The sequence below is a fragment of the Phallusia mammillata genome, chromosome 4 (assembly GCF_965637545.1).
Source record: "Phallusia mammillata chromosome 4, kaPhaMamm4.hap1.1, whole genome shotgun sequence".
Lineage (NCBI taxonomy): Eukaryota > Metazoa > Chordata > Ascidiacea > Phlebobranchia > Ascidiidae > Phallusia > Phallusia mammillata.
This window is the reverse complement of record NC_137255.1, coordinates 27,330,546-27,347,004: the sequence shown is the minus strand read 5'-3', so window position 1 is coordinate 27,347,004 and position 16,459 is coordinate 27,330,546. Positions and strand designations below refer to the sequence as shown.

General features: G+C 35.6%; 1 protein-coding gene and 1 long non-coding RNA gene across 3 annotated transcripts; both read right to left on the bottom strand.

Moving 5' to 3' along the window:
* Positions 1–6,548: 6,548 nt before the first annotated feature.
* Positions 6,549–13,835, bottom strand: LOC145225033 (uncharacterized). Of its 2 annotated transcripts, XM_080091679.1 has the most exons (5): positions 13,619–13,835; positions 8,282–8,533; positions 7,479–7,590; positions 7,236–7,285; positions 6,549–7,003 (listed from the first exon to the last, which is right to left on the bottom strand). In XM_080091679.1, the coding sequence occupies exons 1-5, from the start codon at positions 13,833–13,835 to the stop codon at positions 6,564–6,566; spliced, it is 1,071 nt and encodes a 356-aa protein (XP_079947805.1). In that variant the 3' UTR covers positions 6,549–6,563. The 2 variants fall into 2 exon arrangements, 1 of the variants encoding a protein (XP_079947805.1); XR_013859789.1 differs by lacking the exons at positions 6,549–7,003; positions 7,236–7,285; positions 7,479–7,590; positions 8,282–8,533 and adding an exon at positions 13,062–13,177 and having other exon boundaries at positions 13,619–13,669.
* Positions 12,167–12,640, bottom strand: LOC145222537 (uncharacterized). Its single transcript, XR_013859360.1, has 3 exons — positions 12,557–12,640; positions 12,323–12,431; positions 12,167–12,181 (listed from the first exon to the last, which is right to left on the bottom strand). It is a non-coding gene; the product is annotated as an uncharacterized LOC145222537 (long non-coding RNA).
* Positions 13,836–16,459: the final 2,624 nt, after the last annotated feature.

The window sequence follows — 16,459 nt, the reverse complement described above, 5'->3', positions numbered from 1 at the left end:
AACCGAAGGGTTAAATGCCCAGGTGCGTATATTTTGCAACAAGAACCGACCAACTTCGTTCATGCATTTAGACACTAAATGCCAGTACACGTTAAAACATATCAATATGTTTTTTAATGTATCGTGACCGTCTAGGTCGCTGTCTAGGTAACCTACACCTTAACAAAAATTTAGGATAAATCCGTTCTGTGCCCATTACTGGTAAATTATTGGTCTGTTCGTGTCTGGATTACAGAAGGTTTACTGCACTTCTTTATTACTTTATGTTCACTAGATAATAGTAATTGCAAAAGCAAAACTTTATCATAATTCCAACTTGTTTTTACCTTTAGTCGAGTTTTTCTCACCAGTTTTCTTCTCACAAATGTATCTCGAATATCCTGTACATTCTTCGTCAAACAATTTGTAAGATGAATGAATTGCAGAAGTAAAAGCAGAACCCATTGTGACGCAATCTTCTATTCCATCACGATTGTTTGGCTGCTTTATACCCCACAACTTTTTAAGAATTCCAACATCACTTTCATTATTCCACTGAAACTTTGTTGTACCTTTGACTCTTCTCGCACCAATGTAAAGGGAATAAGGGAAATCTTAAAAAAGTGAAACCCATCATTTGTTATTTGTCGTAAGTTTTTAATTATTTTCTCGTAACTTTTGAGTACATTATCAAATAACATGTAATATTGCATTTCACGGACTTCTTTAGTTGATTTATCCGTAAATGGTTTGATCACATCGTGCAAGGATTTAGGTTTGTTATGTTGTTGCATAAAAACCACCTGAATCGTTGTTAAGGTCACGCATACGGTTTCAGTTAATGCCCAAATAAGACGTTTGAGGTGAAAATGCACAACAAGTTGAAAGGACACAATTCTATTGACAATACAAAATACGTGCGAAATTATCACCTGACAAATTAATGTGTGACTTCAAAAACTCAAAGATTTCCATAGTTTTGACGTTAGCTACATTAGCTTGCAACGCAGAACAATTCCTCTCTGCTTCAGCATATGAAGAGACTGGAGTCATTTCGATGGAATATTGAGATCCATTGAAGTTATGCCAGATTGGTCCGTTAGCAGAAACAGACAAACACAACATACACAACAAAACTAACAACTTCATCATTGTTTAAGCGCCAAAATGCTACGATATTTATAACTCTGTAAAGCTTAAACACCCGTTATTGGCAATTCATATTTCCTACTTGAGTACTACTCAGTGATGGGATTCAGCCGGTTCGCACCGGTTCTCTAGAAACGTCTCAGAAAATTTTATGAAATCAGCGAACCGGTTAGCATTACTGGGTCAATGGACTTTTTGTAACAGAACCGCTTGAATAATATGACTTCCGTGATGGAAACGACTGACAAAAAATTTGACCACTGGTACTACTTGATATTATTAGAAAAAAACACACAGTAAACTAAAAACATAAATCATAACTGTACGGAAAGTTAATACGTTTAACTGCTTTAAAGTGAGTGATTGAAACATTTACAAATCGTTTTTCTAAACAATCTTCCTGAAAGAGGTTTATTTTGACTCAGATATGTAATTAAAAAACAAATACCTCCAAATAGAACGGTGGTTGTCTCATAAAATACTTTTTGCTGCATTTTTGTTCTAAGTTTAGCCTGCCTAACTACTTTATAGTGCAATGAAAACAAACGACCTAATGACGGAGTTCCTCATGTAGAGAAACTATAGCAAGAATTTCTATTAATATGACGTCATGTCACTTTCACTTCTTGTCATCACGTGGAGAGAAATTAATGGTTTTCCCGGACATTTCTACATGCTTTCTTTTATTCTACTCGCACTAATGTATATAAGTGTAGGGGGATATTAAAAAAGCGCAGCAGCTCGAGATTTTTATTGGAGTCATTTCGATTGAATATTGAAGTTATGCCAAGTGCGTCCTTCAGCAGAAACAGGCGTAAACAATATGACACAACAAAAACAGTATAACTAACATTGCCATGTTTCTTTAAACAACCTTAGCTTCTTTAACACAAACTGTACATATTAAGCCTTCAATAAAATTGCCACTCATATACTCTAAGTATACCTAACCAAGTAAATCGTTTTGTGTTTGAAAACTTAAACCCAAAAAACGGATTTTTAAGGTTTCTGGCAAATAAATAAATACATCCTTACCAGGCTTTTGTCACAAATATGCTTCCTTTATACACACATAAACTGAAGCAAGGCAAGGCATCGTCCTTGACATACCATGAAAGAATTTGATTGTTCGTTAAAGGTATGTGATCTTAAGTTACAGCGTTTTAATTTTATATCGTGATAAATTGAGGATTTCGGATTTTAATTGTTGTTTCTTTTTGAATAAAGAAGTTTTGATTATTTCTCGTTAAAAATGAAACAATAATAAATATACGACATCGATATTAAAATTTGAATATATTATCCAAGTCATATTTCATATTTATTTGTATAACCTGACTGAATGTTTGACTGCAGTGAACAATCGAACAACTGACGCCTTTTCCTTACGTTAAAAAAACTGCAACACGGAAGTTTTCTTACCATGACGTCACGTAAACACAACGTACGTTCCGTCCTTGAAAATAACATGCATATCGGTAAAGCCCAATAGTTGCTAAAAATTGTATTAGTGTTAAAGCGGAATTTGAGATGATGTAAATAAATGTAGGGGTCTAAAAAAGCGAAGCAACTCAATATTTTTGTTTTATTAAAAAAAAACTATTCGTTTTAAACGGGAAATGAATTGAGGTTTTAATCTCAGCATAAACGTTTTACGTTGAATGTCAAGTAATCCAAAGTAATGCTTATTTACAACAATACTAACACCTAGCCTTAAGAATAAAGTTACAAAAGCAGCTTATTGATAACAACTCGCTTGGCAAAATATTAATGTAAAACGGCGACATCATGAAAGATCATATTTTAAATCAACGAAACAGAACGTACGATCTACACAATAACAAAACTTCTGCCAAACTAACCACTAGTTAAATGTTATCAAAACACAAAATACCTATATACACACTACATTTGTAATAGTTTTCTATTCGACTTACATACCTAGCTACGTTGCTAGCTGTTAGCATTCCATACTCAATACTTCCATGATACAATAACAACACAAGTACTCGAGATGCATCACAAAGTGGCAGCTACGTTGAGAGCGCCTTGGTCAGGAAGTTGACTGCAATCGAATTACTGCAACTTTCGAAACCCGACGGATAATTATGATTGCACAATACGTAACAATGGAAAGAGTTCATTGAACTATAAACAGCTCGCGCGTCGTATTCATTACTGTTGGGGAAGTAGAACGAATGACAATAGACTGCTTGTTATAAACTAAAGCATGAGAGCTCATAAAAACATAATCGTTTTGCAGTGACATTCTTTTATAAACAAATGTAACAGAATTTGAACATTATTCACATATAACATCTTTTAAATCTAAATTTCTTGCCATTAAAAATACTGAAACTGTTATTTTTTAGAAACCGTTTTTTAAATGAAATTGATTGACGCTCTCATTGTGACAAATCTACCCTGAAACGAGAATTCAATTTAATTACAGGACCTTAACACGACAAAACAATTGCACTAAAACAACCAACAACATGGAAATAGCTGCGCAACGTTAAAACGTTATAAAGTCCAAAAATTGCATGGCACAAGGGGTGGATCATGGCTAACCGCGCTGCAGCTGTATCGTTTTATAAAGCGTTAGGTAACTGGAGCTCACAAGAAACGCATTGTAGAAAACACAACTTGAGTAGGACGGTGGTGGAATCTGTCAAGCGAGCTGAAACTAACTAGCCGTGTAATGTGGCGAGACACACAGTTGATGAATATTCAAAATATCAGATCAGTAATAAAGTTTTCAAAAGATTGTAGATCAGCAATAAAAAAAACACTACATGAAAATAACTAACAACGTTTTGGGTTTTCTTTTCTTTGTATTTATATATTAAAATCGATTGCACTGTGGCAATTTGCTTCCAAATCACCATCTTGTGCATAGACAATTGATAAAGCAATATAGTAGTACTTTAGTAACATTTTGATAATAATTTAGGCACCAAACCAAAACTGTCTTCATTATTACCCTTTAGCTCCCACTTGTGTTAAAATATATTTACTACAGCAACTGTGGAAAGAGAAAACTGCTGTAACAAACATGCCAAGTTACACTAGTTTGCCATATGGACTGTTTGAACTGCATGTAATTAATTTATTTAACAAAGCAAGCTACTTTAGTTCTGTAACATTCATTATTATTCGGGTCACTTTAATTTGCAACCAAGTTTCATGATGTAACCAAAAGTGGATCATGTTGTAGGTAACTTTTAAAAAGTTGGAAGATTTTTCACGATTTAACCGATAGAGGCGTTTTAAGTTTGTTTTGTTAAAAAAAACAGTTTTTAGCAATAAAATCAAATCAATCGGAAACAAATTTATTCCAGTTTGTTTTCGTGACACTAGCCTCATAAGTTTGAGAATTGCACATATAAAGTTCTTACTTTCTTTTTGGTTTTGGCAACGTCACAATTACAAAGACGACGCAAATTACAAATCTGATGACGTAACTGCATGTAGTCATGACAATCACAATGGTTGTCGTGCTAACTTTTTTGTCAGCTGTTGAATATAAAGAAAAGTTTAATTTAAAGAGAAATATTTCATTTAGATAAATAAAGGAATTTTTATTATTTCATGGCACAATATTATGTTTTGTTTTTCTTATGGTGTAATGAAACCACTGTAGGCAATACTCTGGTTGTGTTGGTTGCAATGATTGGATTGAAGTATAAAACAGTTTGGTTAATGTTGCAGATTTTGTTTCAAGAAAGAAACACTTTATTTCAAAAAACAGATGATACCAGTGACAAATTCCGTGCGTTAATCATAAGTTCGAATCTCAAAAACTTACTTCTAGGAGCCAATTTCTGTTGACAAATAAATCGTGCTAGATGCCCATAGCACGGTATGTCTTTGAATCTAGAACGAGTTTCATCCATTTCAACACAATTCTCATTTCCACTTTTATTTTCAGGTTTCCCTTCAAGCCACAGTGAAGAATTTGGTTCCAATTTGCCCCCATCAATGCACTGAAACTGCTCAATCCAGTTTATACCCGTTGCACCGATGTAAAAAGAAAGAAACCAAACCTAAAAAATGTTTTGTTTGCAAAAGATGATTATACTACCAATAGCCTTAACCAAGACTTTGCTTAAAAGGTCCGCTGCCAAATGCAGCAATTTTCTAAATAAACGTGCGAAAAAGGAGCTTTTGAAGTTCACATGAGATCGGCAAGTGGCGCCTAAGATGTTGTCTCATCAAAACACAAAACCATATGTTTCACCCGGCATTTGAGCCCGGGAAAAAAACTTGAAACGCTCAAATGTTAGATTACGTCTTGGGCAGCAAAAACTATCAAACTGTTCCACAATGCTATCAAAGCGCAATTCAGTCCCTTCTGCAAACTTGAAAGTGTTGTAAATTTCTTGTCCTCTATCTCCGAATGGAGGCGTGGGTTCGAATCCCACTTCTGACACCATGTCATGAACTGCAACACACTGAACCGCACACACCTCCCAGAGGTATAAGAATGCTGTATTTTTAAGGTCGTGGCGCTTTTATACAAGGACACCAGGCACATGTTACGTGGGGTGACACCTGGCGGATAACTAGCATAAACATAAACATCACACAGACAACAACCGTCAGAAACATCAACACACTGTTACGAACTGCTGCCAGTGTTTATCAAACCAAACGCGAAAAAGGCAGGTCTCAAAATTTACAACAACGAAGCAAGCGGCGCCTAACATGTAACAAGACTCCCTCTGATTAACAATGCCCCAGTCAAGTGACTGCTTCGGGAAGTAATCAGCAGCAGAGTTTGATGCAGGAATGCTTGCCCAAAGGAACAACCGGGATTAACTTGATTAATCTGTTTGTGCAAACACAAAATGCGGTTAAAGTAGAACATTTAAGTCTAAAGCCAAGAAGAACTTTAAATTTGATCCATTTAAATTGGTCGGAACAAGATCTGTTTTACATACACAATTTGTAGTTACAGTAGTTATTGGATTTTTATCAGTGTAGTTCGCATATTCACATGCTTTTAATTGTTGAGCAGAGCCACAAAAAAGTATCAACGTTCGCAGATTTTGCATTCCATGGCACACTTCAAATCACTACCCACCCTTTTAGATCAGACACATGTCCGACCGCTTCATGTCGCGAGGAAGCAGTTGCAGATTTTAAGCAAGATGTAAAAGGGAAAGCAGTTGGTAGAATGGTAAAGACAAAACCTTGAAAAACAACAAGATAAGTATAAAAATACACAGGTTCAGGAAAACAGTTCGGGTTGACACTCGACTCAATTCTCGAAAACAAGCAGAAGTTGCACTGTACAGAAAACGTATCATCACATTTTTTACACAAGCAAATAATGCCAAAACTTTGCAACTTTCGAAAATAAATAAGAAATACACATGGTCATAACAATTCTTTTAAAAATGTTTTTTTAGTCGATTCCCAGGTTGTTTTGTTTATTTGTGACGTCGTAATTCATCGTAGGCTGAATCCGATTCGTTATTAGCCCCGTGTCTGTTATCATAGATATTAGTTGGATTGCTGCCGCTTGCAAATTGATCGTGGACTTCCACATGTTGATATAGTTGCAAAGTGTTGTAACTGACTTCATCCAATTGATTGTGATCGTATTTTCGAAAATGTAATTGTTGTTCATTGTTTTGGACCTTTGTTGATTGTTTCGACTTTCTGATCTGAGCATAGACATCGCTGCTTCCCACTGCTGGTTGTGCAACTTCTTTAGCCGCGATGCTTTCGTGACGTGGTTCCTTGATTGCGTCATAATGACTGACGTAATCGTTTTGATGACCTAAGGACGGTTGCGTGAAACGGTTAGCGAAACTGTTGTCTTCGATTTGAGGAATGTTGTATTCTTCTTCGGGTTCAAATTCGTCGCCTGTGACACAATTTGTTTGATCGTGTTAATTTTTTTCATCAGCAAACCAAATAGTTATATTCTGAAACTGATAATAATGGTTGTAACAAGGAAACAACCATTTTGAATAGTAATACAAGTAAGTTTACTGTTGTTGGATTAATTTGCCGGCACAAAATCATTGTTTAAACAAGATTTAAACATAATAGTTAATTATATTAACTATTATAAACAACTGTTGTATGTTTTCTACCTCCTGCATTGTATTCAATCACTGCAGCTGCATTTACCGCTTTGTTTCTCCTGCAAAAGTAACAGCCGAATTTACTTCCTTGAAAGAGTGAAAGCATCAACACAAGTTACTAATTGCAAGTCAGAAGGTGTCATAATCACAAAAGGTTTTTCTATTTATAATCTTACTTGAGCAGTTTGTTGATCAAAGTTTTACTATTTGTTTGCTTAAGTATAATAATGTGAAGAATCGTTCTGCAGTTACCGTCTTTTGATGCGTGACGCAACAAAGAAAATGGCGATGATGCAGATTATGACTAATATGACGCATCCGCCTATTGCTAAAGCAATGATGGCTGTGGTGGGTTTCGGTGGAGCTGCAAAATCAACAATTTTAAGAAGAGGTAAAAAAGAAACAATTATGAAGTTATCAACCGTATACAAAATACAACAAAACATTTTGAATGCTGATATTTTGTTTATTCAGAGTTTGTGTGTGAAATTTTTTGAAATTAGCTGATAATGGCTGTGTTGGGTGTCGGTGGAGCTGCAAAATCAACAATTTTAAGAAGAGGTAAAAAAAAGAAACAATTATGAAGTTATCAACCGTATACAAAATACAACAAAACATTTTGAATGCTGATATTTTGTTTATTCAGAGTTTGTGTGTGAAATGTTTTGAAATTAGCTGATAGTTTCTAACCTTGTGTAGTGGTGTTAGCTGGCGTACTTTTGGTTGTACTTATTACATTGGATGCTGTTAATATGATTGAAGTAGTTGGTTTTGTTGATGGTTGGGAGGATGGTAATGTGCTTGTAGCTGTAACATACAAAACTGACATACATTAGATTTCCTTTGTATCGTTTATAAAACGGACATTATTAGAACCAGTAATTTGTAAACTACTAACTAGCCATAATAGAAACCATATTTTTTCATTCTACTTTAAATTGCGTGTTATGTTTTACTGCCAGTGCATAATGTAATTATGTCGCTATGTGTTATTTTACCGACTCAACGAACAACCACAATTTCACGAACGATCGCCGCAATGGAGACATGCTTACCAGACAATTTTTTTTCACAAATGTATCTCGCACTGTGTCGTGTACAGGGTACGTCATACCATCGATATGATGTTATTTGTACAGGCAAGTAATTATAACCCATTGTGACGCAATTATCGTTTCCGTTGAGGTTATTTGGTTGACCACTTTTCCACATAGTTGTTGTAAGAGAAACATCGCTTCCATCATTCCACTGAAACTTATTTGTGTTTCCGACTCGTTTTGCACCGATATAAAGTGAGAAGCGTTTGTCTGAAATAAAACAATCGGTTCTCAAGACAAACCACAAACAAACTGTATTAACGAGAAGTTAAAATAAGCATGTGCTTCAGGGGAAAATAGGTACAACAAAAACTTTTCTGAAGTGAGTTTTCGGTGATGTTCCAATATTGAAATGCATCATCCAGTCAAATTTTTGCAGTTGATACTGAGTATTCTTCCCTAAATTTAGAAAAGGAAATAACACAAAAATAACTTGGATTTTCAAGCTTGCTTTGCGGACTCCAGGCATAGAATACCAAAGTCTCAAGTGACATTAAACGGTTTAAACTGGACCTGATTTCTTACAACGTCGTGTTATTTACCAGCAGTTGTCGTATCCTGGCACAAACGTCAACAATATTTGAGGCAAGGATTGCTCAATACCGAAAAACAATTTGAGATTTATATGAAGTCAAACAGAGAGTAAAGGACTAAATTTCTCACTTTTACGCTTGTTGTCAAGCCATTAATTAGCTTTGACTAGGCTTACCTGTCAGGTTTATAAATGACTTTAAATAGTTAAAGATGTCTGTAGTTTGAACGTTAGCTACATTGGCTTGCAACGCAGAACAATTCTTCTCTGCTTCAACATATGAACTGTAGTCATTTCGATAGAATATTGAGATCCATTGTAGTTATGCCAAGTTCGTCCGTTAGCAGAAACAGATAAACACAAAACACACAACAAAACTACTATTGTCATATTTGTTCAAACAATCATAACCCGTCCAAGTCTTCTATCAGGTAAATAAATCACTACCAAGCATTGTCCAGTCTTGTAAACTACACTGTTACTTGTGGTCTGCGATTAACCCGACTATCTGTCCATGAAATGAAAACAAACAACTTTAATGGCTTCCCATGCATAAACTCCAACAAGGAAGTTCTATCCAGATGACGTCACGACGCCTTTGTTGTCATCGCGAGAACTGCTTGTTAGTTTGATATCGTATTTGTAAACTGCAAAAGGGAAAATATCACCTTAGTCCTGTTTAACTGATGTGGAATCATGCATATTGCTTTTCTGCTCAAATTATGCTTAAGTTCCTTATGATCACGTAAAATGGGTTAATTGTTTGTTTTGATTTTAAGTTTCCCGTTCAAAGGGATAATGCTATACGCACAACGAAATAGACAATCAATTCCTAAATTATTTGTTTACCTATTATTAAAGTCTTTTCCAAATGCCACAAAATCGATTTTGTGTCTATAGTTTTACCTGACTGTCTCCTTGACTTCAGTAAAAAACGACCAATTAAAGCTTTTCCTGATGCACAGAAACTACACACGGAAGTTTTATAGAGATGACGTCATGGCGCTCTCCTTATCATCACGTGAAAGGAATTGATTGTTCGTGAAACGAAAATGAAATCAAGTTAACAGCTTTCAAATTCCTGTTGGTACATTTTCATTATGTTTTCAACTTTCGTTGTCACATTTTGTTGGAGGGACAAAACTATACACCAGGGTTTTTCAGCAGGGGCGATATCGACCCCAGGGGACAAATTTTGTGAAAATTGTTTGGAGTTGGGGGCGATTTTACGTCGAAAGATAGCGATTTCAAAATTACTATTTGTATAAATATACATGCAAGAACTGTGGGATAAGCAATATAAATTAGCTGATTATAACCTAATTACTATAAGATTTCATTTGTCTTTCTAACAGACATCAGGCAAAGGATATGAGCTTAAACATGCTGCTGTTAGAATAAGTTTTGTTCGCGGGCGATTATTTTGGGTACTTTGTGATCTTGGGTGTGGGGTTAGGCAATTAATTTTTGACAGGGAACTTGGAAATAAAGCTATGTATAGCGACAGTCAATGCTTTCAAATACAACGGTAACTAGCAACTTATTTCGTTGCCACGCCTCTTATACCAGTGCTTCCCAAACTGTAAAGTTTTTGTAACTTCTAACTGGGTAAACGAGAATGTCAAAAAACATGGAAAAAGGACAAGCGTTCTAAAGCATTTAAATTTTGTTGTGGTTTTCGTTCATTTAGAATCAGTTGTATTCAGTTCTTTTGTAAATTGACAATTCCCTGTTTCATGCAACACGGAGTTTAATTTGCAGGCCCAAAAATTCACAGACATACCACAGCAATGCTTAAAGTTTCACGAAATGTAAATGTTAATATTCCAAATATGTTTTTAACAACAACAATGTTACACAATTCTCTAACGCATATTCTGTACATTTTACATTGATAATAAATGCGGGCAAGTTACTTTTTCGCTAAATAATACTTGTTACCTCAATGGCAACACCGAGTGTTAAGTTGAACATGGGAAACAGTTTCATTGCAAACAGGAAAAGCAAATATGGATATAGCATTCAAAAACTGTTTTAAAGTAGGTTAGCCCCCTAACCACAATTGTTGAGTGGATTGAAACTTATATTCTGAACGCCGGGAAACGAACGTCAAAGGCCCGTTAAACTTTCGATGAAGGGCCGATGAATACCACTTGTCAAACCTTCTGCAAAATATTGTAATATGTTTCATTAAAATAACGACATTTAAGACATGCTATAGTCAGGTACAATTTCCATACAAACGGTCCCATTGCATTATTTTGTTAAGTGTTTTTTTTTCGATTCAATTGTTGATTTAAAAACAACTAACACATTAAAAGTCTAACGCCTTTAAAGGGACCTGGCGCAGTGTGATTTATACACGAGTGTGTCGTGATCGCTGGTCTGCATAGACGCTTCAGGGCTGACCCCAGTTGTGAAATAATGTTCGTCTGAACACATGGAAAGGAACAAAATGCGCACAATCTGTACATTAGTAAACACGTAGAGTAAAAACTCATCAAGGATCAAATGTTATGTAATCAGGACGTCGATCTTGACAGACGCAATAGGGGTTGACGTCACCAACTTGTGATTGTGACGTGGTTGGTGGGTCTTTGTGTGTGTCGACAACCTGGTGATTTCCATCTAATTTAACAAACATACATATGTGAAAATGAAATTGAAAGATTTTTTAATAACTGCACCTCGTTTATAGGTTACGTAATAAGGACTGATGTCATCAGGTTGTTGTTGTGACGTAGACAGTAGCACGGCGTTATTGACGTAGGTTGATGGGTTATTAAGTGTTTCTACTATCCGGTGAGTTCCATCTGTATCAAACACAACTGTACATTAGTACGTATTTAATACCTGATACAAAAATATCTGCGGAATAAAAAGTAAAAAAATCTCGCAAGCCAAATGCTACTTATGTGGTCACTTATTTCATCTTCTTGGAACATTTTGGTACAGTAAACTGAAAATTATGTTTGTAAATTATTATCAAAAACCCAGTTACGTAAAAATTCATAATACGGCAGACCCACTGAAGTGCCGAATATAGTCGGTGTCAGACTAGAAAATTCGAAACCCACGACAGGGGTCTTTCTGGGATGGGCCGGGCGTATGTTTTTGGATGGGTATGCCTATGGGTATGCCTTGATCGCCGGGGCTGTCAGGCATCCCTGTTACGAATGTATTCATTTCACGTAAACACTACATGTGGAAAGTTTAAAGACTTTAAACAAACAAATTATAGTAACTTATATTAACAAATGCCTTATGTTTTCTTACCTTCTGCGTTGTATTCAATCTTCACTGCTTCGTTCGCCGGTTTGTTTTTCCTGCGAAAGTGAAAGTAAATTGATTTTCTTAAAGTGTTAAAGACAAAAACGAACAATAATCTAGTCAAACGTTTTCTTACTGATAAAGCAATAATTGCAGTATTATACTCTATTGTTCACGAACGTTGTTTAGGTACGTACCTTCTTTTCTTGCGTGACGTAACCAAGAAAATGACAATGCAGATTATGACTAATATGACGGATCCGCCTATTGCTGAAGCAAGAATGGCTGTGTTGACGTTCATTGGGGCTGAAAATCAGAAATGAAACGTAAACGCATCACAAGCACTTGATAACATAACATTTAAAATGAAGATGTTTCGTTTGTCTATAAGCGTTTGTGTGTAAAATTTTTAACGGATTTTTGTTTCTCACCTTGTGCAGTGGTGTTAGTTGGTGGACTTTTGGTTGTACTGATTACATTGGATGCTGTTAATATGATTGAAGTAGTTGGTTTTGTAGATGGTCGGGAGGATTGTAATGTGCTTGTAGCTGTAACATACAAAACTAAATAAATATTAGAAATCTTTTGCTTTGTTTATAAAACGGACATTATTAGAACCAGTAATTTGTAAATTACTAACTTGCCATAGTAGAAACGATATTTTTTTATTCTCCTTTAATTTGCATGTTTCGTTTTACTGTCATTGGTCAGTGCTATTGTGTTACTATGTGTTAATTCACCAAGCGACTCAACACCAGTCACCATTTGACAAACGTTCGCTGTAATGGAGACATGCTTACCTAAAATTATTTTTTCACAAATGTATCTCGCATTGTGATATGTACACGGTACGTCATACCATCGATATGATGTTGATTGTACAGATTGGAATTTATAACCCATTGTGACGCAATTATCGTTTCCGTTATTGTTATTTGGTTGCCCACTTCGCCACATCATTGTTGTAGGGGAAACATCGCTTCCGTCATTCCACTGAAACTTATTTGTGTTTCCGACTCTTCTGGCACCGATGTAAAGCGAAAAGGGTTCGTCTGAATAAAAACGGTCGATTTCACCACAAACTGCAAACAAAACTGGATTAACTAGAAGTTAAAGTAAGCATGTGCTTCAAGGGAAGTTAGGTACAACAAAAACTTTGCTGAAATGAGTTTTCGGTGATGTTCCAATATTTAAATTAACCATCCAGTCAAATTTTTACAGTTGATACTGAGTATTCTTCTCAGGCATAGAATACCAAAGTCTCAAGTGCTCGGACATGAAAGGGTTTAAACTGAACCTGATTCCTTACAACTTGGTGCTATTTACCAGCAGTTGTCGTATCCTGGCACAAACGTCAACAATATTTGAGGCAAGGATTGCTCAATACCGAAAAACAATTTGAGATTTATATGAAGTCAAACAGAGAGTAAAATACTAAATTTTTCACTTTTACGCTTGTTGTCAAGCCTTTAATTAGCTTCGATTGAGCTTACCTGTCAGGTTTATAAATGACTTTAAAAAGTTGAAGATGTCTGTATTTTTAACGTTAGCTACATTGGCTTGCAATGCAGAACATCCCCTCTCAGCTCCAGCATATGAATTGACTGGAGTCATTTCAATGGAATATTGAAATCCATTGTAGTTGTACCAAGTTTGTCCGTTAGCAGGAACAGATAAACACAACACAAACAACAAAACTACTATTGCCATATTTGTTCAAACAATTAAAACCCGTCCAAGTTTTCTAACAGGTAAATAAATCACTACCAAGCATTGTCCAGTCTTGTAAACTTCACTGCTACTTGTGGTCTGCGATTAACCTCACTTTCTGTCCATGAAATGAAAACAAACAAACTTAATGGCTTCCCATGCATAAACACCAACAAGGAAGTTTTATCAAGATGACGTCACTATGCCGTTGTTGTCATCGCGAGAACTGCTTGTTAGTTTGATATCGTATTTGTAAACTGCAAAATAGAAAATATCACCTTAGTCCTGTTTAATTGTTGTGAAATCATGTATATTGCTTTTGTGTTTAAATTATGCTTACGTTACTTCACTTTCCTTATCATCGCGTAAAATGAATTAATTGCTCGCAAAATAAAATCAAGTTTACAGCTTGAGGTTTATTGTGTAAGGTCGTGCTGTTGCATTGTTTTGCTTTCAATGCTTGTTCCCAATTTCATTTCAAAGGTTTTTTAAGTTTTCTGTCAGAAATACCATACGCACAGCAACATAGACAATCAACTCCTAATTTTTTTTTTTTTTTTTTTAATCTATTGTTACAATTGCCACAAAATCATTCTTGTTTTTATGTTTAAAGGGTAACCTGACTAACACTTTGACTGCAGTAAAACAATCGACCAACTGGCGCTTTTCCTGATGCCCATAAACTACTACACGGAAGTTTTATAGATATGACGTCATTACACTCTTCTTACCACCACGTGAAAGGAATTGATTGTTCGCGAAACGAAAATGGAATCAAGTTAATAGCTTTCAAATTTGTGCTGGTTCATTTATATTCTGTTTTCAACTTTCGTTGTCACATTTTGTTGGAGAGACAATACTATACACCAGGGTTCTTCAGCAGGGCGATATCGACCGCAGGGGACAAATTTTGTCAACTGAGGGAACCATTGTGTAAATTCTTGGAGTTGGGGGCGATTTTACTTCGAAAGATAGCGATTTCAAAATTACTATTTGTATAAATATACATGCAAGAACTGTGGGATAATCAATCTGAATTGGCTAATTATAACCTAATTACTATAAGATTTTATTCGTCTTTCTAACACACATCTGGCATAGGGCATTAAACATGCTGCTGTTAGAATAAATTTCGTTTGCTGGCGATTGTTTGTACTTTGTGATCTCGGGTGTGGCTTTGGGCAATCAATTTTAACAGGGAACTTTGAAATAAAGCTATGTATAGCGACGGCCAATGCCTTTGAAATACAACGGTAACTAGCAAATTATTTCGTTGTCACGCCTCCTATACCCGCGCTTTTCAAAGTTATTGCAACTTCTAACTTGGTGAACGAGGATGTCAAAAAACATGAAAAAAGGACCAGCGTACTAGAGCATTTAATTTTTTTTTGTGCTTTTCGTTCATTTAGAGTGAGTTGTATTCAGTTCTTTTGCAAATTGACAATTCCCTGTCTCATGCAACACAGATTTTAATTTGCAGGCCCAAAAATTCACAGACATACCACAGCATTGCTTAAAGTTTTACGAAATGTAAATGTTAATATTCTTAACAGGTTTTTAACAACAACAAAGACATCACAATACTGTAACGCATATTCGGTACATTTTACATTGATAATAAATGCGGGCGAGTTACTTTGTCGCTAAATAATGCTTGTTACCTCAATGGCAACACCGAGTGTTAAGTTGAACATGGGAAACATTTTTATTGCTAACAGGAAAAGCAAATATGGATATAGCATTCAAAAACTGTTTTAAAGTAGGTCAGCCCCCTAACCAAAATTGTTGAGTTGATTAAAGCTTATATTCTGAACGCCGGGAAACGAACGTCAAAGGCCCGGTAAACTTTCGATAAATGGCCGATGTATACCAATTATCAAACCTTCTGCAAAATATTGTAATACGTTTCATGAAAATAACGACATTCAAGGCACATTATAGTCAGGTACAATTTTCATTGAAACGGTCCAATTGTATTTTTGTGTTAGGTGCTTTTTCGATTCAATCGTTGATTTTTTTTAAAACTAACACATTTAAAAGACAAAAGCGCCTTTAAGGGACCTGGCGTAGTGTGATTTACAAATGAGTGTGCCGTGATCGCTGGTCTGCATAGACGCTTCAGGCTGATCCCAGTAAATTAATGTTCATCTTAACACAAAAAAACGAAAGAAATGTGCACAATCTGTACATTGATACATACGGAGAGTAAAAACTCATCAAGGATTAAATGTTATGTAATCAGGACGTCGATCTTGACTGACGCAGTAGGGGTTGACGTCACCAGCTTGTGATTGTGACGTGGTTGGTGGATCTTTGTGTGTTTCTACAACTTGGTGATTTCCACCTATTTTAACGAACACATGTTTGAATATGTAATTTTGTGATTTTTATTATTATTGTACCTGGTTTATAGGTTACGTAATAAGGACTGATGTCATCAGGTTGCTGTTGTGAGGTAGACAGCTGCACGGCGTTATTGACGTAGGTTGGTGGGTTGCGAAGTGTTTCTACTAACCGGTGAGATCCATCTGTATAAAGCACAACTGTACATTAGTACGTATTTAATACCTGATACAAATATAACTGCGAAATAAAAAGTAAAACATCTCGCAAGTTATGCTACT

Excerpts from the sequence above, each read along its gene's own strand:
- LOC145225033 (XM_080091679.1), bottom strand. The coding sequence starts at position 13,835 with ATGGCAATAGTAGTTTTGTTGTTTGTGTTGTGTTTATCTGTTCCTGCT. Across the intron at positions 7,591-8,281 it reads TTGTGAAAAAAAATTGTCTG|CTCCACCGAAACCCACCACA; the intron begins GTAAGCATGTCT and ends TTGATTTTGCAG. Across the intron at positions 7,004-7,235 it reads GATTGAATACAATGCAGGAG|GCGACGAATTTGAACCCGAA; the intron begins GTAGAAAACATA and ends ATTGTGTCACAG.